This window comes from Theropithecus gelada, chromosome 17, assembly GCF_003255815.1.
Source record: "Theropithecus gelada isolate Dixy chromosome 17, Tgel_1.0, whole genome shotgun sequence".
NCBI lineage: Eukaryota > Metazoa > Chordata > Mammalia > Primates > Cercopithecidae > Theropithecus > Theropithecus gelada.
Genome location: NC_037685.1, coordinates 49,353,937 through 49,380,081, shown reverse-complemented (window position 1 = coordinate 49,380,081; position 26,145 = coordinate 49,353,937). Strand labels below are relative to the sequence as shown.

At 49.3% G+C, this 26,145-nt stretch overlaps 1 protein-coding gene across 6 annotated transcripts; it reads right to left on the bottom strand.

The window, feature by feature from the left end:
* Positions 1 to 588: 588 nt before the first annotated feature.
* NAXD (NAD(P)HX dehydratase) lies at positions 589 to 24,987 on the bottom strand. Of its 6 annotated transcripts, XM_025364726.1 has the most exons (11): positions 24,673 to 24,863; positions 18,033 to 18,183; positions 16,133 to 16,178; positions 15,121 to 15,209; positions 12,848 to 12,956; positions 5,933 to 5,983; positions 5,752 to 5,856; positions 4,907 to 5,027; positions 3,277 to 3,397; positions 2,105 to 2,219; positions 589 to 1,828 (listed from the first exon to the last, which is right to left on the bottom strand). In XM_025364726.1, exons 1-11 carry the CDS (start codon positions 24,770 to 24,772, stop codon positions 1,523 to 1,525), a joined length of 1,314 nt encoding a protein of 437 aa, XP_025220511.1. In that variant the 5' UTR covers positions 24,773 to 24,863; the 3' UTR covers positions 589 to 1,522. The 6 variants fall into 6 exon arrangements, with proteins under 6 accessions (XP_025220511.1, XP_025220513.1, XP_025220512.1 ...); XM_025364728.1 differs by having other exon boundaries at positions 589 to 2,219; positions 24,800 to 24,987; XM_025364727.1 differs by having other exon boundaries at positions 589 to 2,219.
* Positions 24,988 to 26,145: the final 1,158 nt, after the last annotated feature.

Genomic DNA, 26,145 nt, shown 5'->3' with positions numbered 1-26,145 from the left:
CCAGTTCAGAAGTCACTCACCTAGAAAATCGCCCTAGTAAAGCTACCCACATAGAAAAAGTCCCCAGAGGGCTCCTTACAATGAGGCATCTCGACAGCTGCTCAGTACTGGGGCACTCTGTCCCCCACAGCCAGGCCACTGCCTCACGGGCTGCCCACCCACCCGCACACACTTCCCCGTTGGCTCTCCTGGTCCAGGGAAGCTCCTGGGAGCCTGTCTGGCTGGAGCGAGTGCATGAAATACGTGGGTTTGAGAAAGAACAGGGAAGCAATGAGCTGATCGTAAAAAAAACCCATTCTCTCCTTTAAGTAAGGGGATGTTTTACTTAGAACAAAAATTTAGTCATAAAAACCATACAAATAGTTCCTGTGACTGCTGAATCCTATTTCCTAAGGAAAGAAGGGGCTGCCCTGGGCTTATCCTTCAAGGTGCTTTATCGCAGCCATCATGGGGGGGAGGCGCTGGCAGTGAGGGCAGTCTCACAGACAGGCTTGTATACTTTTATCTCCCTGGTAGCTCACCATATCCTCACCTAAGAAAGTTGAAAGGTGAGCTTTAGCTGTTTAAGGAAAAAAATACAACGCTCAATTTAAATTAACCAGATCTGTCTTTTAATAGTTACCAGAATCTGGATGTTAATTCCCCAAAGGAAAAATGTCCATAGCACAGTTTTTCTGGAAAAGTTCACATTAGACGTGAAGCTTCTGAAGTTAGGTGTCAGATTAGTAGTGACAATCTATTTTTTAATCTTCAAAGTTCCTAGTTTTAAAGAAAGTAGAATCCATTTGGGGCGTGCCTACATCGCAGGGTATCACTCGAGTCATCATCAGGCCAAAAAGACTCTGAAGGGAACCAGGAGGGTTTGGCCCTTGCAGTGGAAAGGCGTTCCAGAAAGTATAAGAGAACACCCTACTGCACGCGTCAGGCACAAAACTGTACCAAGCCCCACTAAGACATGGGACCAGAGAACATTTCAATGTCAGGCCGCCCCAGGAAAACCACCCATACAGACAACGGAAGCTAACCCGAGGTCGACACTGCCATGAAGCGTATTAGCTGAAGTGCAGTTACTAGTGTATTTACTGGACGCACACATCCCTGAGGACACGGCCGCGCTGCTTCCTAAGCACACATGACCACGACACTGTCTATCCCCGGGTCTCCTTAGTGCCATCGCTGCACCAGGCCCAGCATGCCCCAAGTCCTCCAGAGCCTTCTCCTGAGACAGCACTAGGGGCCATGTCAGACTCCAGGCTGCAGCCCTCCATGGTGCCCGTCCCCGGTCAAGTCTGCTCTGCTGGGGCTGGTGGGTGTCATGGGGACCTCTGTGCAGACATGGACACTGGAGAGCGTGGGAGAGGAGGCGTCTAAGCTCCCCGCCCACCCACTCAAGCGTCAGCGTCACTCATGTTTCCTTCTGTTCCCATGGTGCCTCCAAAACGGTTTCCAAACAAAGTGATCACTGATTACCCTGGAGTATGTCAATAAGCCAACCAAATACCAGCAGCCAGATACCACCAAGCTAATCACCACTTGAAAAGACGACGAGCTGGAGAACGAAGAGCCTTCTGATGGGCCAGTCAGAGGAGACGCAGTCAGTGCAGTCAGGACTCGGAGACACCCGGGGACCCGTGCCCGGCTCCCTGCCAGAGGAAAGACTAGGGGAGGGAAGCAGGAGAGAAATGAAGGGCGTTGGCAGAGAGAGAAACAAGTAGAAACTTCGCTGATTTGGGAGCAGATCGAGAAATAAATTCCGTTGAGCTGCTAAAGAATTCTTCATTCTCACATGATTTTCTTCATTTCTGTCTTCTCGGTTACTACCAAGGAGCTAAGGAGAGTTCAGGAATACTTTGTTTAGTGTCACCATAACATCTCCAACCACGCATTAAGTTTAGCCAAAAACTGCAATATTCCAAATTCTTAAATTCTCAACAGCAACCAATTTATGCTCGAGTTGAAAATCTGGCAAGCACTGTGCGCCTTCAGCACACACGTGGCTCCGGATTTTCCCATCACACACACGCTCTCCCCCGTCCGAGGTGCCTACTTCCTTCTGGTCTGCGTGGGCTCAGGTTTCGAAGAGCTTGCGGAAGGCGGCCCCCACCTCGGCGATCATGTCGGAGGTGGTGGTGGAGCGACCGTGCTTCTGGAAGGCTTGGTGGTTGCACTGCCTGGTGAGAGAGCAGGCGCCGAATGCAGCCACCAGGAGAGGGCTGGACCTGCGGAGAGGGTGACGCGGGAGGTGTGGGGAAGTGGGCGTCGTGGTCCGGGGGCCACAGCCACCCTGGGCTCTGGTTTTGACTCCTGTGTCAATCTTGGGACCCCAAATTGTCAATTTCAAGTCTAACATGCCTCTGAGGAGAAAGCAGCTTTATCACAGCGAAAACCACCATTAACCTCCACTACTCCCTGGCAGGAGGCACACGGAAATGTCTATGTACTCAGAGGCGGGGCCAGGGCCCGCGGCGCGCCAGGTGTTCCTGGGGAGAGCCAGGTGGCACATGCTGCTCAGCCCTGCTTGTGCTCTCAGCGCCTGGGTGTGGAGGGCATCTGAGGTCTGAGAACGTGGATTCCTGCTACCAGGGCTCCATCTCCTGGGAGAGGGGCGGAGGGAACGAGAGTGAACCCAGCAGAACGAACGGGAAGACTGCCCTGCCCACACCCCGACCTCCTCAGCTCTCAAGTTCATGTGGGCACACCTAGTTTGGGGGCTGGTCCCAGACTCTGCCATCCCAGCAATGAGGACAGATGAGGCCCCTGGATGACAGGCCTGCCACCCTCCAGAAGCCCAGGTCTGCCACACTTAGCACCTGCAGCCTCCACCCTGACGGGCTCACAAAAGAGAAACAGAGGTGCTCAGAGGCATGGGAACTGCTTGCATTCATAAAGTCTAGAATTCTGCTGTCTCTTAAAGAAAATTCACATCTTTAAGAACAAGTGTCTAAGTAAGCCTTGACCCTGTTTTCTATGTAAACCACTCAACTTCCTAGAACAGCGTGCTGCTGGGCCTTGGTTGCACCTCGGAACTCTCTGGAGAGCTCTGAAGACCACCTCTGCCCCGGGCCCCATCCACAGTGAATGAGGGACAGGCCCAGGCCAAGTGTGGGGTAGAAGCTTCTGCTAAGAGGGTTCGGCTGTGCCCCAAGATCTCTCCAGTGAAGCCTAGAGTTCGTTCTCAGTGTTTCCAGGGCTACTTATTCAACGCATGAGCTACTGAAATAGCTTAGAAAAATCAGACGGTTTCAAAGTAGAATAAATGAAGACATGTGGCCTTACCCATTTGTTTTCTCCGGTCCAGCAAGGAGCGCCCAGTGTACCAGGACACCCAGGGAGCCCGACAGGAGGTCTCCTTGCCCTCCACACCTGCGGCTGCTGCCTTCCTGGCTGCACACAAGCACTGCACAGAGCAGAGGTGAGAGAAGGTGTCAGCATGGCCATGTGGATGAATGTGACAGTAGCCATGCGTGTGGAAGGCCGCACAGGCGGAGCCACACCCTCCAGGAGCAGCCCGAGGCTCCACTCACGTCCTGCCCGCTACGGCTTTTCCCTGTTTGTTCCAAGGGTTGGAGGCAGCCTCTGTTTTACAAAAGAGTAAATCAAGGCACACAGTGGTGAGGCTGCCCCAGACCCGGCTGTGTAGCACAGCAGGTTGGTGGAGACACCTGCAGCTCAGAACCGCCTCAGACAAGCCCAAGCAGGCAGCTCTGAGCAGGGCGGCCCCAGCCTCCAGCTCCTACCAGCTCCTGGAGGACGAGCCCTCGCCTGCAGCCCACACTCCAGAGTGCACCTTAAACCACAGCTCAGTCATAAAGTGCAACACCAAGCAAGGCCTCCACTGGCCTCATAACGTCACCTGTGCCTGTGTATGTGGGAATTCTCTGTTTCTTTGGAAAATGTTTTGAAAACCAGGTGTTACACTGTCTGAACCTGTTAGACCCAAGAGAGCCTTCCAGTGATTAAAAAACCCTCATCTCAAAGGTGTCAGAGTCCCTCTGAGAACATCTGCCCTGTGTTCCTTGTGCACAGCTGTGTGTGAATGTGTGTGTAAGGACGTGTGCGAGGCTGCGAGCACGACCGTGCATGTGTATAAGTGCATGAGTGCGCGAGGGCGTGTGAGGCTGTGTGAGCATGACTGCATGTGTATGAATAAGTGCATGAGTGTGTGCAAATGTGTGCATGTGAACATGAATGTACAAATGTGGATTGGGCACACCCGCCCACAGATGCCTCAGTGTTCTACCCTGATTTTGGTACCTACTCGGCAGCCTCACAGCTCAACAGGTGAGTACATTCGCTATTCATCATCTCTTCAGGCCTGAATGGAGGGGGGCTTCCATTTTCAGAGCTAACAAGGGCATGGCTCCCCAGATGCCTCGCTGAAGCTGGGCCCGGCCTCTGCCCCGCTCTCACTTGGCTCTTGCTGAAGCCTCCCCAGGCTCTGGCGGAGACTCGCCACACTCAGCGCCTGAGATTCCACCACCAGCAGCCCCAGGGCTTTCTGTACTTTCCAGTCATTTTGATAAAAGAGAATGAAATGCAATACAATACAGAATAACTGCAGGGATCATGGATGCCACAGGTGAGACGAAGGTGGCCGCTGGGGAATGCCCTGCTGTTGCAGGCACCCTCCCGCCACACTGCCTCTCATAACTGAGGCATGGGAATTCAGCCGACGGGTAAGGCCCACGGCTCGAAAGCCTGCTCTCACCACTGTCACCCCCCCCCCGGCAAAACAGTGAGAAGTCAAAACATGGACTCCGGAGAAGGTGTGCTGACAGCAGGAATCCCTTTGTGCGAATGCGCGTGAACACGTGTGCACGGGAGAGGTCTTCCAGGGCTCGCGCTCAGCACGGCCACGCCGACTGACCTGGCACCAGCCCACGCACAGAGGGCAGCCGCCACTCACCCTGCTGGCCATTGGAGAGGATGTCGCGCTCTCCTTTCTGGACCACCGTCACATTGCCCAGGGCCTGGCTGAGTCTCAGCACAGATCCATGGCGGTCATCGCTGTCCACAGGGCCTCTGAGCTATGACAACACAGGAAGACACAGAAAAAGCAAAGTCTTCGTCAGACACACGACACACGACGTGACGGATGGCCCTGTCCCATCTGCCATGAGACGCACGCTCTCGTGCCTAAAGGGATCACCCAGGCACCTGCTAAAGGCCACGTAGGTGGAAGGAAGCCCAGGATATCGCCTGCAGCGAGTCCTCCGGGCAGATGCCGACGCAGTGCCTGCTGCAGTGCCCGTCCTCTACCTGGTCAGAGCAGGCTGAAGGAGGACCACCCAAGGCTGGGTTCTGAGAGCTTTGTAGGAGTAATACAAATTCCAGTTGTACTGGACGCTAACACTGACGGGACACTCACCGTGTGGGGACTCACGGCTTTACACAGGTTTCCTCATCTCATCCTCAGAACCCCGTGAAGTAGATGCCATCATCACATTACAGACGAGGCACTCAAGACACAGAAAGTGATCTGTCCACAGTGTGCTGCAGGAGAGGCTGGCTGACCCGAGTCCCTGCCTGTCCCAAGCCCACTATACCATCATTCATCCAATCCAAGAGCACTAATGCAAAGACGGGCCATCCACCGGGAGAGGTACAGCGATTACTTGCAGGTCTGCATCCCTGCAGAGATGTGCCCACAGGGACAGGCTGGGCAGAAGCATAGAAGCATGGAGCGCGTCCTTCACCCTCTTCAGGACGAATGGGGCTTGCATCTACCCTCCAGGGAGTCCACTGACTCACCACAGCATCATACAGTCTGCTGAACTCCATGTGGTTGGGGGTGAGGACCGCCTTCTGGTAGCCTTGGATGAGGGCTGGCTGCTGAGCGACCAGCCACAGGCCGTCCTGCACAGAACAAGGAGCCGTGCTCACTGCACAGGCCTTCTGGGAGTCCGAGCCAGGAGGAGAGAGGTCAACTCACCGCGTCGATGACGACAGGGATGTCCCTGGCCTTTGATGCTTCCAAAATGCCCTGCCAGAAGAGAAAACTAGGCTGAGTGCCACGCCTGCTGCCGCTGCTATGGTGTGGATGGTGTCTCCTGAAAACTCACGGTGAAACTTAATTGCCAATGGAAGGGTCCTGGGAGGTGGAGCCTCTAAAAGGTGATGTGGCAGTGCCCTCATGGGTGGGTTTAATGACCTTTAAAAGGGGCATAAAGGGTCTCTCTCCTGCCCTTCTGCCCTCGCCAGATGAACATCCACCTCCAGAATTACGAGCCAGTAAGCGCCTGTTCATTATCAGTTACCCAGTCTGTGGCACTGCTATAGCAGCTCAAAACAGACTAAGACACTTTCCCCAACAGCAGTGAAAGAAAATTGAGCAGACTCTTAATAAAATGCAACATCAGGTCATCAAACAATAAATGGAAAATAATCAAGCAAATGAATAAAATAGAGAAGCAGAAAGACCCAATGAACTAGCAGAGCCCCTAAATAAGGCAGGACACTGGGAACTCTGAAAGGCGAAGCCCAGTGGAAATGCTACAAACAACAGCTGGGCTCTTAGGCTAACTCATGAAGACACACCCCCCGCCCCAGCGAGGGCTTCCAGTTCTCCAACAGATACTAATCCGCAGCATTCGGAGGCAAGAAATCTGAATTCCTGAGAATTCCCCAAATCATTAGTCATGATGTATTTTTCATATCACTTTACTTACATAGTTTAAAATAATAAGTGACAATAATAAACAGAATCATTTTTCCCTGATAGGATTACAGTGAAGGTGTCAAAGGTTTTCTATTAAAAAAAAAAAAAAAACTAGATGTATAGATATATACACATATATGTAATCAATATTTGGTGGCTTTTATTATGATGAACCAATATATTGTGATAAGATTATATGCCGCAGTAGCATGTAAAGTGATCTTGACTTGATAGACACCTGATAGTAGAAAACATTAAGATAGAGAGCATTAAACAAAATACATGCCAAGTCAGAATAATTTAAGGTATTGAAAACTAACGCCAGGTATGTGAAATGAAAGTTGAAAGCTGACAAAGCGTTAGCTGCTCGCCTAACGAAGTGCTCGTTCCAGCTTGTTTGTGACGCCCATTCCAGCTGAAGGGAAGCGTATACCTGGCTCTGACACGGGTCGGAGCATTAGCAGTGTGTCCTGAAGCCCCTTCCCGGGAGGTGGGTACCTGAGACTTCCTGAAGCTGATTTCCTTTATTAACAATAAAAATTCTCTGCTCGCCCTGAGTTTGGCTTCACCGGTAAAGCCAGCAGGCTTCTGCTAGTTCAGATTTTAGACCAGTTTCTGATTTCGTGTTGCAGGATTTGGCAACAATCTGACATTTTCATCTGTTTCTGTGTTTTCTTTTAATGTATTCGCAAAGAGTAGTCAAAAGTGAACATTGAAACCCTGGAAAATGCAGTGTTACATGGGTCTCCTAGAAAGATGCGCGCATCAGAGCACCCAGCGCAGCAAGGTGTCCCCACCCGTGGGAAAGTAAACCACGGTACGCTAGGGAGAAATCTGGAGGCATCTCTCCAAAACTGAAACGTCCTTACTCTTCAATTCAGCAATGGAACTTCTAAAAATTTATCTTCTAACACCCCAGAGAGTGGACAAAATACATAGGTTCAGGACACCACTGATGTTAACACGAAAAAAGTGGAAAACAGTGTGAATGAACTAGTTAAACACACTGCAGTAGATCCGTAGTAAATTCTGATGTAGCTGTTAAAAATAATGAGGAATATCACATACCCTGCCGTGAAACAGTCCCCCAGGACACACTGTTAATGCGTGTGAAAAGTGCACAGTGTGAGGACCAGGACACACTGTTAATGCGTGTGAAAAGAGCACGGTGTGAGGACCAGGACACACTGTTAATGCGTGTGGAAAGTGCACAGTGTGAGGACCAGGACACACTGTTAATGCGTGTGAAAAGAGCACAGTGTGAGGACAGGTGCATTGGTCAAGCGCCTGCGCTCTAGATTCAGACAACGTGGGTTCAAAGTCAGCCCAGGAGCCAGAAGGACTTAATGTTGTTAGACGTTCCCCAGCTGATCTTCCGTTTCAACATCATCCCTACCAAAATCCCAGCTGCCTGCTCCACCAATCAGCAAGCTGATCCAAAACTGGAACGCACGGGGCCCGGGAGAGCCAAAACAACCTTGAAAAGAACGAATGTGGAGGACGCGGGCTTTCCGACGTCCAGGCTTCCTACGCAGCCACAGCAGTCAAGACGGGGCAGTTGCAGGACAGCTGTACAGACCAGCAGAACAGAAACAAGAGTCCAGAAATAAGCCCTCACATTTAGGGTCAACGGATTCTCAGGTAGGATGACAAGACAAGTCGGGAGGAAAGAAGAGTCTCTCCAACACAGGGTGCTGCAACAATGGGACACCCACAAGGAAAAGCCTGACGCCACAGCCTTCCTTCTACCACACCATCAGCTCAACATGCACCACAGAGCTAATGTAACAGCCAAAACAATAAGGCTCTTAAAATGTAGGAGTAAACCTTGGGTTAGGCATATGCTTCTTAGATAAGACACCAACAGCACAAGGGACAAAAGAAAAAACAGCTACATTGGACTTCAAAATTAAAAATCTGTGCTGTAAACAAAACCAACAAGGAAGTGAAGAGACAACCTACAGAATGAGAAGATATCAGCAAATAGTCTGATAAGGAACCTGTGTCTAGAATGTATATGAAGAACTCCTAAAAGTCAATAATAAAAAGGCAAACAGTTTTCAAAATGGGGAAAGGGTATGAGAACAGATACTTCTCCAAAGAAGATACCCAAACAGGCCACACATGGTGGCTCACGCCTGTAATCCCAGCACTTTGGGAGGTTGAGGCGGGCAGACACCTGAGGTCAGGAGTTCGAGACCAGCCTGGCTAACATGGTGAAACCCCATCTCTACTAAAAATACAAAAATTAGCTGGGTGTGATGGTGGGTGCCTGTAGTCCAAGCTACTTGGGAGGCCGAGGCAAAGGAATCACTTGAACCCAGGAGGCAGAGATTGCAGTAAGCCAAGATCACGCCATTGTATTCCAGCCTGGGTGACAGAGTGAGAATCTGTTTCAAAAAAAAGAAAACAAAAAAAGATACCCAAACAGCCAATGAGCCCATGCGAAGATGCTCAACAGTATCAGCGGCCAGGAAAACGCAAACCAAACCACAGTGAGGTCACTCCGCGCCCACTAGAGTGGCTGCTAATAGACAACAACAGTAACGAGTGCTGGGGACAATGTGGCGAATCAGAGCCTTGCACACTGCTGGAGGGAATGGAAAATAGCGCAGCCGCTATGGGAGACAGTGGCAGGGCCTCAAATTGTGAAACACTGACACCCAGGAGAGTGAAAACACATCCACACAAAAAGTGGAAACCAATTTTCCATAAATTAGTGAACAGATACAGCAAAAGTGGTGTATCCATGCAATGAAATATTAGAGGTAGAAAAAGGAATGAAGTACTGATACATGCTACTACACAGGTAACTCTAAATATAGAATTATGCAGAGTGACATAACTAGTCACTAAACAGCACACGTTGCGTAATTCCATTCATATGAAATGTCCTCCATCCTGGCTAACGCGGTGAAACCCCGTCTCTATTAAGAAATACAAAAAACTAGCCGGGCGAGGTGGCGGGCGCCTGTAGTCCCAGCTACTCCGGAGGCTGAGGCCGGAGAATGGCGTAAACCCGGGAGGCGGAGCTTGCAGTGAGCTGAGATCCGGCCACTGCACTCCAGCCTGGGTGACAGAGCGAGACTCCGTCTCAAAAAAAAAAAAAAAAAAAAAAAAAAAGAAATGTCCTGAACAGGCGAATCCAGAGAGACAGACAGCATACTAGCTGAGTGGCTGCCAGGAACTGGGGAGACTGGGGAACAGGGAGCAGATGCTAACGGGGATGGGCTGCTTCTGAAGGCAATAAACATATTCTAAGGTTGATCATGGTGATGGTTGCACACAATATACTTGAAGCTACCGAATAGTTCACTTTAAATGGGTGAAGGGTATGGTAGGTAAATCATCTAAATAAAGTCGCTTTTAAAAAACCACCTCTGCAGTTTCCTTGCTACAAGACCCCGCGGGCGTCTTGAACCCTTGCCAGGACTCAATTTGTCATCAGAAGAATGGGGATATGAATAGAAATCGACCTAATTGGGTTGTTTTCAGGCCTACACCAGATGATGACCTCATTCAGGAATGTCGACGAAGTAGGAAGCCTCTGCTCCGCGCCAGGCACGAGCTGGAAGCTGACGAGGCGGCGGCGGCGGCCCACACTAAATGACCTGAAGGCTCTCAAGACCACGGTGAGAGCGTGCGGGAACCCGAATGCAAGGTCCGGAGTCTGGGCAGCAGGGGCAGCGACGGACACCCTCACCTCCCACCTTTCACACTTCCATGCTGCAGAGTGGTTTTCTAAGATACCAGTTTTTAAATTATGAACTTAAATTCACAAAGAAAAGAACCTGAAGCAGAGAACTCTGGCTTGTTCACCTTTAATTCATCCGCACCCCCAGGATGCAGAGCTGGACAGGGAGCAGCAGCCGTGCACCTCAGACCCGCAGCTTGCAAATGGGACTCCCCACTGACAGCCTCTCCCCAGGGATGACAGAGGGTTCTCCTGCTCCTAAACACGGCCACCTCCTACTTCTCGGTGAGCGGGTGAGACCTTAAAGCTCAAAGTCGGGCTCCGGTGCTAACTCCACGCTGCTTTCCCTGGTCTATGCAGTGCCAACCTGCGTCTGCCTGCCCCTCAGATGACTCATCCTGCACTGCTTGGCTCCATCACTCGCCACCTTCAAGCCCCGCAGCCTCAGAGACCCCTCCGTTAACTAAGCACTCAAGAGAGTGCCATGCAGATGGTTGGCATTTTCAGGGTGACTGCTGATCTGGCGAACACAGAATGGCCAGGCACTTTCTAAGGGCTTTAAGCATAGTCCCTCACTAATGCCCGGCCTCTGATCCCCATGCAGTCACCACGCCTTGCACATGTGAGCGCCCCGCGGCACCAGGCTGTCTGGCACACTGTGTCTTCCCCCAGGAGCTCTAACAGGGCTCCCCTGAACTCGAGAAAGGGCCTCAGAGGGCAGTCCCTGAGATGCATCCCCACAGGAGCACAACCCCTAGCAGAGACACACACCAGCCCAGGGAGCATCAGAGGATGCAGGGACCACAGAGCTGGCAGCCGTCCCATGTTTTCACTGCCTCCATCCCAGGTGGTATTTATTTACAGCAGACACAAAGTGCTCAGAATAATTGTCATCTTTTTGGATTCCGGTGGGCATAGGATGAACTTGAAGAAATAAACAGCAGCATCAGTGAAGAGTACACGTGCATGCATGTGGACACGGACAAGCTGGCCGTGTCACCTCACAGCCTGATGTCAGCAGAGCATGGCGCCAGGGCTGTGCGGGAACAACAGCTCAGGAGGCAGAGGGAACCCCACGGTCCCCAGCGAGAAGGGGATGGCCTGGGAGGTACACTCAGGCCTGACCCCAAACCTCTGTCAGCTCCTCAATCCTGCTCACCCTCTCCTCACATCAGGCATAAAACATCAGAGCAACTCCACACACACCTGCAGCTGCTCCGTGAGAAAGCAGTTGGGCCCGGAGGGAAGCAGATCTCAGCACAGCTCCTCACCGCCTTCGCACTGTTTCTCCTCCGTCCCTCAAATCTTATCTCAATCCCGCCATGAAGAGGCGCACAGAACACTGCTGCGGGAAGTCAGGGACCCCGAACGGAGGGACCGGCTGAAGCCGCGGCAGAAGAACATCAATTGTGAAGATTTCATGGACATTTATTAGTTCCCCAAATTAATACTTTTATAATTTCTTACACCTGTCTTTACTGTAATCTCTGAACATAAATTGTAAAGATTTCATGGACATTTGTCACTTCCCCAATCAATACCCCTGTGATTTCCTATGCCTGTCTTTACTTCAATCTCTTAATCCCATTTAATCTCTTAATCCCGTCATCTTCTTTGTAAGCTGAGGAGGATGAATGTCGCCTCAGGACCCTGTGATTGTGTCAACTGCAAAAATTGTAGATCATGTGTGTTTGAATATGAAATCTGGGCATCTTAAAAAAAGAACAGGCTAACAGCGATGTTCAGGGAACAAGAGAGGTAACTTTGAACTGGCTGCCGGTGAGCCGGACGGAACAGAGCTATATTCCTCCTCTTTCATAAGCAGATAAGACAAATATCGCTGAATTCTTTTTCTCAGCAAGGAACATCCCTGAGAAAGAGAATGCGCCCTGAGGGTAGGCCTATAGACTGGCCCTTAAATAAGCCCCGGTCTCCTATAGTGCTCCCAGGCTTACTAGGACGGGAAAATTCCCACCTAATAAATTGTGGTCAGACAGGTTGTCGGCTCTCAAATACTGTTTCCTGATAAGATGTTATCAATGACAATGCGTGCCCAAAACTTCATTAGCAATTTTAATTTCTCCTCATCCGGTGGTCCTGTGATCTCGCCCAGCCTCCATTTCCTTTGTGATATTTTATTAGCTTGTGAAGTATGGGATCTCTGTGACCCACACCCTATTCGTGCACTCCCTCCCCTTTTTGAAAATCGCTAATAAAGACTTGCTGGTTTTACGGCTGGGGGAACATCACGGATCCTGCCGACATGTGATGTCTCCCCTGGACACCCAGCTTTAAATTTCTCTCTCTTGTGCTCTTTCCCTTTATTTCTCAACCCAGCCGAGACACTTAGGAAATAGAAAAGAACCCACGTTAAACATCCGGAGCGGGTTCTCCCGATAGAACACTACACAAAAAGGAAGAGAAATGCCTCTGTTCCAACTTCACGCCTACGGGCTAAGCCTGTCATGAGGAAAGTGAGTGAGTATACACATTACCTGGACATTTCTGAGAAGCGCATCATCTCTACCCAAGCCAGGTCCTACGACAAGAGCGTGCAGCCGGGGGAGCCACTTCTCCACCTCATCAACAGCACTGGGGCTGTCGCTAAAGAAGGAAAGGAAGGCCAGGATGGTTACCCACAACTCCTCATTTATTTACTGTCATGTATTTGTTTACATTTTATTTTGAAAAAATAATTTGCAAATACTAATGACTTGTAAATAATTTCTGTAATTTAGATTTATTATTTAATCAGTACAGAAGGCTCCCATGTACCCTTTGCCCAGCCTCCCCTGAGGTTAACACCTCACACACCCACATTCCGGATCAGCATAACTAACTTCACATTGGTTCAATACCATTCATTAAACCACGGCATTTTCCAAATTTCCCGTTTCCTCTTGATGTCCTCTTCCCGTTTCAGGACCCAAACCAGCCCCACACTGCATGTGGCCATTGCCTCTCCCTGATCTATCTTTTAATGCCCAGATTTAGATGCCCAGCTTTCAACAGTTAAGACAAGTCAGAAAAAGAGTGACGGCTATTTTCAAAATAGCCAGTTTGTTTCCATCACATACACGTGTGGCTGTAAAGCCTACGTTGTGTGCTTACGCACCAGGCCCCACACAACGCACTGATCCTGCTGCAGTTTCTCATTCAGAACAAGGCAGGGTTTTGCTTTTTCTGACCTCCTTCCTGTTCGGTGTGTCCTCTCCTTGAGCCCACTGTTAAGGCTTCTGTCCCTTTTCCTCCCTGACAAGCTCCCTTCTCAGGGTCACCAAGAACCCTACACTGTGAGATGCACCATCTGTTCTCAGGCCTCATCTCGAACTGACCCAGAGTGTGACCAGAAGGGCACGCACAGGCCCTTCTAGTACTGTCTGGAAACAGCGGCTTCACTGACTCCTGAAGCCCCTGCTGCCTCCTCCCCAGCCCATGCTCCTAGCATCTGAGTGCCAAGCCCGCTACCCAGCCCCCCTCTGCCTCTCACTCCCTCGTCTTCCAGTTTTAAGCACCGTCCACATGTGCATGACTCCCAAGTCCATGTCCCCACTGTCCAATGCCCACTAGCCACATCCCCTGGATGTCTGACTGGCAGCCAAACTGCACCCCACACCCAATGCCTCATCTTCTCCCACCCAAGCCCGTTTTTCCACCACGTGGAGTGACACCTCGCTCAGACCAAAACCCTTGGTGGAGTCCGTGCCACTTGCCTTTTCCAATACAATCTGTCAGCAAATTCTGCCCCCAAACTTTCCAAACATACCCAGAATCTGACCCCTCTCACCATCTAACTGCACCCTTCCCTCCCACAGGCCCTTAACACAGCCTCCACCCGGGCCCCAGGGGCCCAGCCCAACAGCCGCCAAGGAGCCTTTATGAGCCACACTGGCCCTGCCCTGCCCACTCAGTGCCACAGCCACAGCCCTAACAGCAGCCCCACACCCTGTGGGGCCCAGCCCTGCACCACTTGGTCACCTGACACATCACAGCGCCCCACCTGGAGCTCTGCGCCGGCTCCTCCCTGGTGTGGAGAGGCCGGGCTCTACCCAGGCGTCATCACACTGTGCTGCCGCCCCAACCACCCTCTGCCCACTCTCACAACCCCCTCCCTGCTGCCGCTCTCTGCGGTTCCTTCACCACCTGACATCCTGCTCTCCCTTGTCTGTCTCCAGAGCAGCGCAGCCCAATGCAGGCTATGTGAACACACACAATTAAAAGTAAACAGGAGCAAAAGCTCCGCTCCTGCACCTCCCAGCTACATTTCAAGCACTCAGTGGCCACAATCCTGGACGGCAGAGAGAACACCTCCACGCCGCAAGCTCTACAGCACAGGCTGTCTGGGGGAGCCTCACGGGGGCAGGTGTTTGCCTGCCCAGTTTGACGCTGACCCATGGAACGCAGGCTACGGCCTGGCACCAGACATACCTGCTGAGTGCACGAAGGGTCTTGTTACTGCTCAGTGGCCCTTCATTTCCACCTTCTGCAAACCTGTCAGACACAGCCCACAGGGCCTCACTGCCTCTGGAGCTGGGCCCCGGCCATTTCCAACAGGCCCAAGTCCCCCCAACCCACCTCTCACCCCTCTGTGTTTGTCTTACTCTGACCACAGAAGAATGGGCTCTTTCGTTCCCTACTTCCTTTACAGCACCTGCTGACAAACTCAGAGGACGGAAAATCCATCAGACGCTCTCGGTGTCAGTGCAAAAACCCCAAATGGTGCAGGAGGGAAAGAGAACCCACGAGAACCCGGCGCAGAGCGACTCACAGAACTGGGTGGACGATCAGTTCCGGGCTGTAGGCCTTAATCACAGGCGCAGCTGCACTGGCGCAGAACACGTGGGACAAATCTGCGCCCTGAAGAAGGAGCACAAGAGGCTGACTCAGGGACCTGGTCCACAGGCCCCGGAAGGCTCCGGCATCGCTGCCCACCCACCAGACACAGGCGTCCAGTGCCCTGCTGACATGCGCGAGAAATGTACTAGTTCGGGTTACACCCAGCCAGGTGGCTTAGCAAAGGGCCAGGGCACATAGCACAATACAAGAACGACTTTTGCCGCCACCACAGAGGCAGGGTCAGAGCCACACACACCAGCACAGCCCAGCTCAGCCTGGTCACCCTCCAGGAGGAAGGGTCACAGAAAGAGGCCGGTCATTAGCACTTGCTTCGTGCATGGGAAACTGCAGGATCAACTGCTTCAGCTGGGACCTACAAAGGCATCCCAGGTTCACTTTGGTGGAGTACAATACAAATCACACTTTAGGTTTTAAAAATGGGCTTCAATTGAGGCCAGGTGAAGTGGATCATGCCTGTAATCCCAGCATTTTGGGAGGCCAAGGCGGGCAGATCACGTGAGGTCAGGAGTTTGAGACCAGCCTGACCAACACAGAGAAAACCCATCTCTACTGAAAATACAAAAAAAATTAGCCGGGCGTGGTGGCAGGTGCCTGTAATCCCAGCTACTCGGGAGGCTGAGGCAGGAGAATGGCTCGAACCCAGGAGGCAGAGGTTGCTGTGAGCTGAGATCGTGCCACTGCACTCCAGGCTGGGCGACAAGAGCAAAACTCCATCTCAGAAAAAAGAAAAAAACAAAAATGGGCTTCAATTGAAGTGATCTTGTTCATGCACAGGATGTCAGGATAGACTTAAGGGTGTTTCTATTACCTATGATTACCTTAAGAAGTTATTTAGATTTCTATCAGAAAACATTTGCTTTAATCATATTTAATCAAACTCTCCACCAGAAAAATCCCAATGAAGAACTTTTAAGTAAACATACCACTTTGAGAGCTGAGATTGCTGCAAAATATGGGGCTCCAGTGTACCTAAAAAGAAGGTATTTAGAGTCAAAAACTTCTGAGAATAAGGTAAGCATACCTTGATCAATAAATAGTTTATCAATAAAAAATAGGCATAAAGAATATAGACATGGTTTATCAATAAATAACAGACATGAAGCACAGAGCACAAACCCAACGCCTAGAAGATGCTCAGGAAATGTTCAACGAACATGAACCGGGTTAGACTAGAAATGTCTATCTTTTCTTTTTTTTTTTTGAGATGGAGTTTTACTCTAGTTGCCCAGGCTGGAGTGCAATGGCGCAATCTCGGCTCACTGCAACCTCTGCCTCCTGGGTTCAAGCGATTCTCCTGCCTCAGCCTCCCGAGTAGCTGGGATTACAGGCATGTGCCACCACCCCCAGCTAATTTTGTATTTTTAGTAGAGACAGGGTTTCTCCATGTTGGTCAGGCTGGTCTCAAACTCCCGACCTCAGGTGATCTACCCGCCTCGGCCTCCCAAAGTGCTGGGATGACAGGCATGAGCCACAGCACCCAGCCAGCAATGTCGATCTTTTACATAAAACCTTCATGCATTTCAGGAGAGTGAATCTCTGGCTTACGTAATGCCTGCAGTCTTTCTGCAATGTGAATGTTCAAGGTAAGGAGCTGACCACAGGCTTCTGCCCAGAGAGAAGAAAGTGACAACCACATGTTCAGAGCAGTCGGGCATGGAGAGGGTCCCAGATCGGGCAGACCCCGTCCTCCAGAGTAACAGTCAGCAGAGGCCGGACAGGGGCCACTCAGGACAAACAAGAAACAGTACCCACAGCCAGCTGCTTCCACCTCACTGTTCTGGAATTGCTGCACTCCAGGTCTAAGGGCACTTCAGGCACAGAAAGGAAGAGCCTTGTCCTGGCATCAGATGGGCAAATGCAACCTTTATGCCCATTCTGAGCAGTGAAATGTTTTGCTAACCCAAGAAAAACAGACCTGGGCAAATGCTGACACAGGTCACCTTACATGGCCTTCTCCTGCAAAGCGGTATCAACAGAAAGTGTTGTAAATGCAAAAGAAAGGACAGACCAGGCAACATACATGCACACCCTCTCACATCATGTGAAAACGAGCCTCACTAATAAGAGAAATGCATTAACACAAAAAGTCTGTCAACTTGACTAGCAAAGGTTGTCCTCCAAGGGCTGCAGGGAACAGGTGCTCTTGGGAAGCAGCACACAGAAACACAATGGAGGTCCGATTCAGCAGCGGCACCAGCATGTAAATGCACGCACACCTGATCCAGTCACAACTCTCAACACACCCGAGGGCACGACCAACAGCTGCAAATGGAGAGATGGGCAAAGAGAGATACCACATACATGCAAACAGAAAGCAAGCAGCAAGAGATTTCCGTCAGAGGCAGAAGGTATCCTTCACACCCAAGGACAACTTACAAACAGCTACGCACCAAACATAGCAGCAAAACAGAACGGAGGCAAGCTAGAGATTTGTCAAATTTCGTAAATGACTTTCAGTAACGTCTTTAAATTGACAAAGTAAACCCACAGGCTGCTAAGCGTTTCTATCCTAAACACAAAAAACATGCTTGTGGTATGAAGTCCGGTTAAATACGGAAAAGCAAAAAGTGGAAAAACAGGCTCATTCCCCCGCTACAAGCAAAACTTAACACTGACACACACGAGGGAACACTTCAGGCAGAGCTCCTCAGAGTTGTTTCCTAGTTAATGAAAAAGTGGATCACTGAAAAATACTGAGTGTCCTATCAGGCTGCACTTGGAAATGATTACTGAGGTCAAACTAGACGGCGTGAATGACAGGCAGGTAAGCAGCCAGCCAGCAGCTGACTTTTTAAACACCAATGTTGCACATCAGTTACTTACTCCTGACAGCCTCCAACTACGCCTATTCTTCCATCCTGTCCTTTGTGCTTTGTGGAAGACAGAGGAGGGATAATATTTCTCACCAGCTGCAAAGTATTTTCCATATCCTGTATTGAATGTACTTTACGTAGCGAAAACACTCTCTCTAAAACTGAAAGACAAGAAAAATGAATAATTCAGAAAGGTAAACAGATATTGTTAGGACACATCATAGCCCATTAGCCAAAACTCTCTCCAAAGTTAATATGAATGCTATAGATTTTTACCCAGTGGTTTTATTTCTGTAAGCAAATATGATGTTCAAAATTACATTAACACATGTCATTTTTTTTTTTTCTTTTTTGAGATGAACTCTTGACTCCGTCACCCGGGCTGGAGTGCAGTGGCGTGATCTCAGCTCACTGCAACCTCTGCCTCCCAGGTTCAAGCAATTCTTCTGCCTCAGCCTCCTGAGTAGCTGGGATTATAGGCGTCCGCTACCACACCTGGCTAATTTCTGTATTTTCAGTAGAGATAGGGTTTCACCATGTTGGCCATACTGGTCTAGAACTCCTGACCTCAAGTGATCTGCCAGCTGCAGCCTCTCAAAGTGCTGGGATTACAGGCGTGAACCACTGTGCCCAGCCTGAACACATGTAATTAACACATATAGTAACAGATGCTATTTATTTATTTATTTGAGACAGAGTCTAGCTCTGTCACCTAAGCTGGAGTACAGTGGCACGATCCTGCTCACTGCAACCTCCGCCTCCTAGGTTCAAGCGATTCTCCTGAATCAGCCTCCCGAGTAGCTGGGATTACAGGTGCCCACCACTACGCCCAATTAATTTTTTGTATTTTTAGTAGGGACGGGGTTTCACTATGTTGGCCAGGCTGGTCTTGAACTCTTGACCTCATGATTCGTCTACCTCAGCCTCCCAAAGTGCTGGGATTACAGGCAGGAGCCACCATGCCAGAACAACACATGCTATTTCGATCAGGTTTATTTTTCAAATGTATGAGAAATTTTGGAAGACCATTTAATTTTCCAGAAAGTTTTACCATTTTATCAAGTCAAAAATGCATTATTACTTAATAAACTATCTTACTTCATTTCAATTCCCTTTAGGATTATTAGGTCTTTTCTCTTCCCACAAACTGGAAAGCAAGTTCCCACCTGTAATCCACTGGGATGCTCAGAAGCCGGCCAGATTCCTCATATTACTCCCAACTGTATTCCAATACTCCACTGGATATTAATTAAATAACCTAAAAATTGCATTCTAAATATGGCACACTTCTTAAATTGGGTTCAAAGTGGCACTTAAAGTAATTTCATCATCTTGAGTTGTCTAAATGGTTACACTTTAATTGGCCTTTCTTGAAGAGCTTCCCGTGCTGTATATTTTACCTTAATATTTAAAACAGCTCGGCTATGAGAGAAATGCTGGTATGTTCTATAGAGCTCAATGAATAGATAATAAAGCATACATTCTCCCTAGAATGAAAGGATCTTTGCAAATATACACAGTATTTTTTCAAACAAGGCGCTCAATATTTTTATCCTTCCAATTATCTCAGCAGCAGAGAAAAACCAGATGTGTCACAAGTTCCACTGATGGCAGCCCAAAGCTGACTGAGCGCTTCATGGCAAAAGAGCTTCGTCTTTTAAGTCTTACAGTTTTACTTTTTACTCAACACAATTTTTAAAGGAATTTTCTTTCTGAGTAGATGTAACCGCCATAGCTGACAGAGCAGATGCGGAGATCCCCCAAGATAAAAAGATCCTATGAATCCCCATCAACCCAAAACCCTTATTTTTTATTTTTTATTTTTTGAGACAGAGTCTCACTCTGTCACCAGGCTGGAGTGCAGTGGCACGATCTTGGCTCACTGCAACCTGCGGCTCACTGCAACCTGCGACTCCCTGGTCCAAGCAATTCTCCTGTCTCAGCCCCCTGAGGAGCTGGGACTGCAGACGCGTGCCACCACGCCCAGCTAATTTTTGTAGTTTTAGTAGAGACGGGGTTTCACCATGTTGGCCAGGGTGCTCTCAGTCTCCTGACCTTGTGATCTGCCCATCTCGGCCTCCCAAAGTGCTGGGATTACAGGTGTGAGCCACCGCACCCAGCCCAACCCCAAACCTTTTCACCTTCTTCCAGACCAACACACGCTAAGACCCGGCACAGAATCACTATAATCTGTGGACCTATAAGAGACACAACGAGGCTTTCTGCGCTACCTGCAGGGGACCGATGCGCCCATCCTTGAAATTCCTCCAGGCAGGCTAAATTATGGTTTTAAAATAATACACTTGTCTAGAAGAGACATTTATGGGGTCGGCGTGGTGGTTCACAGCTATAATCCCAGCACTTTGGGAGGCGGAAGTGGGTGGATTACCTGAGGTCAGGAGTTCGAGACCAGCCTAGCCAACATGGTGAAATCCCATCTCTACTAAAAATACAAAAATTAGCTGGGCATGGTGGTGCACGCCTGTAATTCTAGCTACTCAGGAGGCTGAGGCAGGAGAACTGTTTGAACCTGGAAGGTGGAGGTTGCAGTGAGCCAAGATTATGCCACTGTGCTCCAGCCTGGGTGACACAGCGAGACATTGTCTAAAAAAAAAAAAAGAAAAGAGAAAAAGACATTCATGGATATCGATCAGCACCCTGTCTCTGTCATGGGGAGCTGTTCTATGCACTGAAGGATGCTAAGCAGCATCCTTGGCCTCTGCCCAGTCAGCAGTGCATGCACACACACCCAGTGGTGACAACCAAAAATATCTCAACACTCCCAGACGTCTTCTGCGGGGGGCAAAATGAGCCTGAGTTAAGAACCACTAGTAGAGATGCACGCGTGTAGTTTTAGCACCTTTAAATATACCAGTACTTCAAATTAAATCATATTTAAGCTCATATAAAATATAAATTGTGACTTATCACAGAGAAAAACAATTTAGTCAGACTTCAACTTACAGATATTAAAAATTAACATCTGTGTCAATGTACCCTGCCTGATGAAAACAACTCCGAATGGTAATACTTAATAAACGTGTTTCTCACAATAAGAAAAGGAATCAAATGGTTACACCAAATACTGTACATTTTCCAGGAAGCTTCTTTCTTCCAATATCCAAGATTCATATCTTATGAACATCTGTATCTTAAATTTCAGATTTAAGTCTTAAAAAAAGTACTAGAGGTGAGGTATGAAATATTTAATGTTTATATCAAAAAGGGCAAATATCATAAACCGACATTTAACTACTCATTTGCATTTTGCCTCATAGTTGAAATAACCCACACATTACCAAAAAGGATTTGACACAAAATTAGGCTGCATCCACGAGTCGAGGTGGAGCACCTGTCGGGTGGAGGGTAGCACTGCTGCCCCCGTGCAACCAGTGTCGCCCAACACCCCCACAGGAGGGCAGGGCCGGGCCGCCTCAGGGCCACAGCTGCAGCGCCAGAGCTCCCAGGTGTGCTGTGTTCCAAGTGCTTGTCCTCTCCACACCTGCTCCTCAGAGCGGAAAAGCTTCCCTTCTGCACCACACTTTGCTGAAAGTCCTCCCAGTGCTTTGGCACAGGGGTACTGGGATAGTACCTTTTTGATCTTTTTGGTTATGAAAGAGGAGATGTGCTAGTCCAGGCATGGATATGCTTAGAGCCTACAGGTTTTAAAGCAAATAATGATTTTTATTGCCATTCAAATAATGACAAGAACACATACAATTTTTCTTCCACTTCAAGGTAAGCCTTATTAAAATGGCAAGATATCAGGGGACTTAACATCAAATACCATATACAAATATGGGCCACTTTCTAAGGCAGATTTACAGTAGGTTAAGCATTAAAGTCCCATTTAACACAAGCCAAAAATGTCAATTCTGATTTTGTGGAAACACACTACATCCACATAGCAATCTTTATAATACCTAGAAAGAAAACATGGGGGTAAATCCTGTTTTGAGCTATTCTTTCATCTTATATAGAAGGTAGTGTTTTGGAGCCCAAAATGTGCAAATCACCTTCATAGCAACTTGATTAACCCATCAGCGGGAGTCGCCTCCTCCTCCTGTTAAGTTGTGAAATCTGAAGACTTTGTCAGATTCCCAGTTCCCTGGCCATGATGCTACTGTAAGGGCTGGGTCTAAGAACCTGGAGAACAAGCAGCAGCATCCAGAAACTGAATATTTAAAGACTTACACATGAGAACAATGGTTCTCAAATGTCAGCTAGCTTAAAATTATTTTAAAACCATAACATAATTGATAGTAACTTTTTTGCTATATAATTTTAAAAATTCAAAGTGATACCAAAAGTAACTTTTATTACATGTGGGGTTCTGAAACCTTTCAAGCACACAGACAACCTACACGGTAGGGGTTGACCTGGACATAAGAAGGAAGTTCTTATGTCTGGACTGGTGGAGAATCACCACCCTACTGTCTGCCCGCAGGAAATGTGGCACCTTCCGCACACTGCAACACTGACTGCTTCCATATGGGACTCTATCACCTCGAACACAGCCTGGCACAGAACAAGACACTTGATAACTATTCGATGAAGTAAAGACATCGCGATTCACTCTCCTCACTAACAGCCAGTTTATCTTTCTTTTACAGATAAGGAAACTGGGGCCCAGAGAGAAATCCGTGCAGATGCTATGGGTAGTAACAAGCCAGGCCACGAGACACTATTTTACCAAAGTGCTGCCATGTTTTTGTTTTTATTTTTGTGGGCACATAATAGGTGTAAAATGCTGCCATTTTAAGGCAAAATAAGAAGTACAGCATTTTCACTTAACTAGAATTGTATTAACGCCAAGTAAAATCCAGGCTGCTCACCAGCGTTCACCTAAGATAAACAGCTTCCGTTAGCAAAAGGGCCAAAGCAGGTCAACTACACTTCCCAGCATTTGGCAGTGAGGCAAGTTCCAGCTGGCTTACTGACGTCACCATTTGAACTTATCCACAGAAATATTTACATATAAACATCAAAGCTCTGAAGGATAAAAAGGCCTTGACAATAGGTGGCTTCAGATTTATCCCATTCAGTAACTCTTCAGCACAATTCTGAGTCTGGAAGAACAGGTTATATCTGTTTGGCTTTTGTTTTAAGGAAGCATGTCTGGGGAAGACTATCATTGCTGCTTTGTGCTAAAAGTGCTTTTAGTACTGGAAAATTCTACCTAAAAAAAAAAGTACTTTAAATTAATGTGAATTGTAACTAATTCAGAGCATCTAACAACAATCCCTAAGTTAACTGAAATATTCCCAAAGCCTGGATGGGAAGTCAGTGATATACAGCTCTATTATACTGGCTTTTCGTAAATGTTTAGCAAATCAGTCCGATAATAAATGCTCAACCAAGTGCAATGAAAAATCTTGCTACTAATCATGGTGTGTGAATTTAAGGTAAAGAGCCACAAATAACTCTCTAATTAAAGTGGTGTTAAGCAGCCTCCCTGCTGGGGTGACTGAGGTACAGTGTAGAGCACCCTCTCAGCGCCACCCAATGCATTCGGAGTGTGTGATGAAAACAAAAAGCCAAAACTCTGACGATTCCCAACATATACACAAGGTAAAATCTGTCTAACGACTACAGCAACAAATGGTGCATTTAACCATTTCGGCCACTTACTGGCTGGAGAATCCTGGCTAAGTCACTTTCTCTGAGCTTCTATTTATCTTCTATACCAAGATGGATAACACCAATCTGTCCTTATGAGAAATGAGATATACACGAGCTACTTCCTATATAAAATACGTTAGATACACCAATACCCACAAGGCAAACAGAAAGAGAAAAAACCCTACGAAGAGATGGGGCTCCAAGCACTTGCTCAGCTCCTGCTTACATTCTGTCTACATAATCCGTTCTATCTGAAAAGGCATCTCAGCGTGCAAGGACCAGCCAAGGCCAGGGCAGGGCCCTCGGGGCATCTGGTCAGCGCTCCAGGTTCTGGGGATGACTCAGGTGAGCCTCCCTCCCCAGGGGACCTCCTGCACGCACATACACACCCTGGCACGGGGCGGGAGAAGGAGGCCTGGCTGGTCGAGTCCTTTTCTGCGGTCCTGGCGTCGCAGTATCCAGTCCCTCTCGTCCAAGGACGTGGAGGGTCTGTACTTGCACAGTGGCACTGGGGCTTCAAGCTGGGGACGTAGACGCAGCCCTGCTCCTGGTGTGCGCGAAGCCCGCTCAGCCGACCAGCTCGCCTGCACGCCCGCCGCGTCCCTGGACCCCAGGAGGGCCCCTGTCTCCATCTCGGACCAAACAGCAAGTCCGGAGTTGGCGAGCATCTTTCCCAGACCGGGAGCGGGGACAGAGCAGAGCAGACGGATCCGACCAGCGCCCCAGGGTCCTCCTACCGGCCCTCGGCCCCCCGTTCCCCGGCCGCCGCGCGGGCTCCGCCGCTCACGCCCGCTCCCGGGACGGGCACGGGCTCCAGCCCCGGTGCCACCTTCTGCCTCTCTGTCACCCCGCGCAGAGGCTCCCGTCACCCCGAGCCGCGCCCAGCCGTCGCAGCGCCGTTCCAGGAGACCTCCTGCCTTTCCCTACCCCGCCCCGCAAGCCACACGGCGCCCTGGCCCAGCGCGCGGGCTGCCCCTCAGCGGCGCCTTCCCATTGCGAGCCAGCAGAGGCGGTCTGCGGTCGGGTACCTGCGTCCAGTGGTGGCCCGTACAGCGCGAGTGCGGCCGAGAGCAACGCGACAACAGCGGTGGCGGCGACTGCAGCCCCGGCCCCCGCCCGTGTGACCATCCCCGGGCCAAATGGAGTCGACCTTACCTCGCCTGCAAGCCCGGATTGCCCCACAGCGAGGACTCAGGGCCATCGGGCAGCATTCCGGGTTCCCAGCTGCCCCCGCGCCGCCGCCGGAAACGCAGTCATTGGAAGCTTTTTCCGGTTTCCCGACCGCCCCCGCGCCGCTGTCGGAAGTGGGATCCCAACTCGCTCAATCACACCCGGTTCTACATGATTGACAAGCGCGACGCCCAACCCGGCCTGGCCCCAGCTCTGGCCTAAGAGAGTTCGGCTGGAAGGCAAGTTGAAGAGTTAACGAGGGTCTGGCTTAGGGTCTGGTTTGTGTTTATTGGCCCATTTTTAGGCATGCGGCGTTATAGAAAATGATTTTGCCGTCAGCTGGAGTGCCGAGGCCCACTATTTGCCCCCAGCGTGGCAGTCAGGTGCCTTTCTGCTCCAGGCGCAGCCTCTGCCTTGAACCTCAAACCAGCTCACCGGGAGGCCCCCTCAAAGACTTACAGCCATTTAAATAGTCTAAGCCAATGGAATGGAAGTGAGCAGGCACTCATTAGCCTTTAAATCTCTTTTAAGCAACAAAAGAGCCAAAAACCAAAAGTCAAAAGACAAGGTAACAAGGTAAAATTGACTTATTTATAAATTATGTGCATTGAGCCACCATAATCTGTTCGTAGCAATTAGCTATACAAAACACAAGCATTCTGTTAAGCTGCTGAGGCATCTCTGTGCCTATCCTTGCTTTGGAGAATCTGAATTAATTTTATTCCTCAGAATTGGCCCTCACAATCTCATGCTGGGCCTGGAGGGATTGTATAGTTCAAATTCTGGAAGTACAACAAACACAAGGAACTAACAATATTTTAAATAAAAAGGTCACAAGCCCTGCCTAGTTTTGCAAATGATAGAAAAAAATTAAACCTTCAAATTATTTAGTATCTAGGCATAGAATAAATTACATTATTTCAAATAAAGGCAAAATTATTAAATGAACCTTAATGTTTTTGAATATAGGCCTGTCCCTGTGTTTTATGAAAGCAGTTTACTTTGAGTGTCACCTTTGCCCGGGTCTAAAGGTGAGGCTTTGGTCAACTTCAGTTTGGTGTCAGTTTCTGGTAGGAGTCAGTGCCTTCTTTAGATGTGATATGTGTACCCAGGAGTCAAGGCCCTGCAACTTAACAGCACGAAAATTAGTTAATAGACCCCGATAAGTACTCTCTCAAGGGGCTAAGGGAGTTCTTCAGCTGATTTGCTTCCAGTAAATGTAATTATCAGGCCAGAAGTCGTGATATTGGAGTTCATGGTCTGACTGGAAGCTGTAAAAAGGTTCTACAGCCGGGCTCTGCGGCTCGTGCCTGTAATCCCAGCACTTTGGG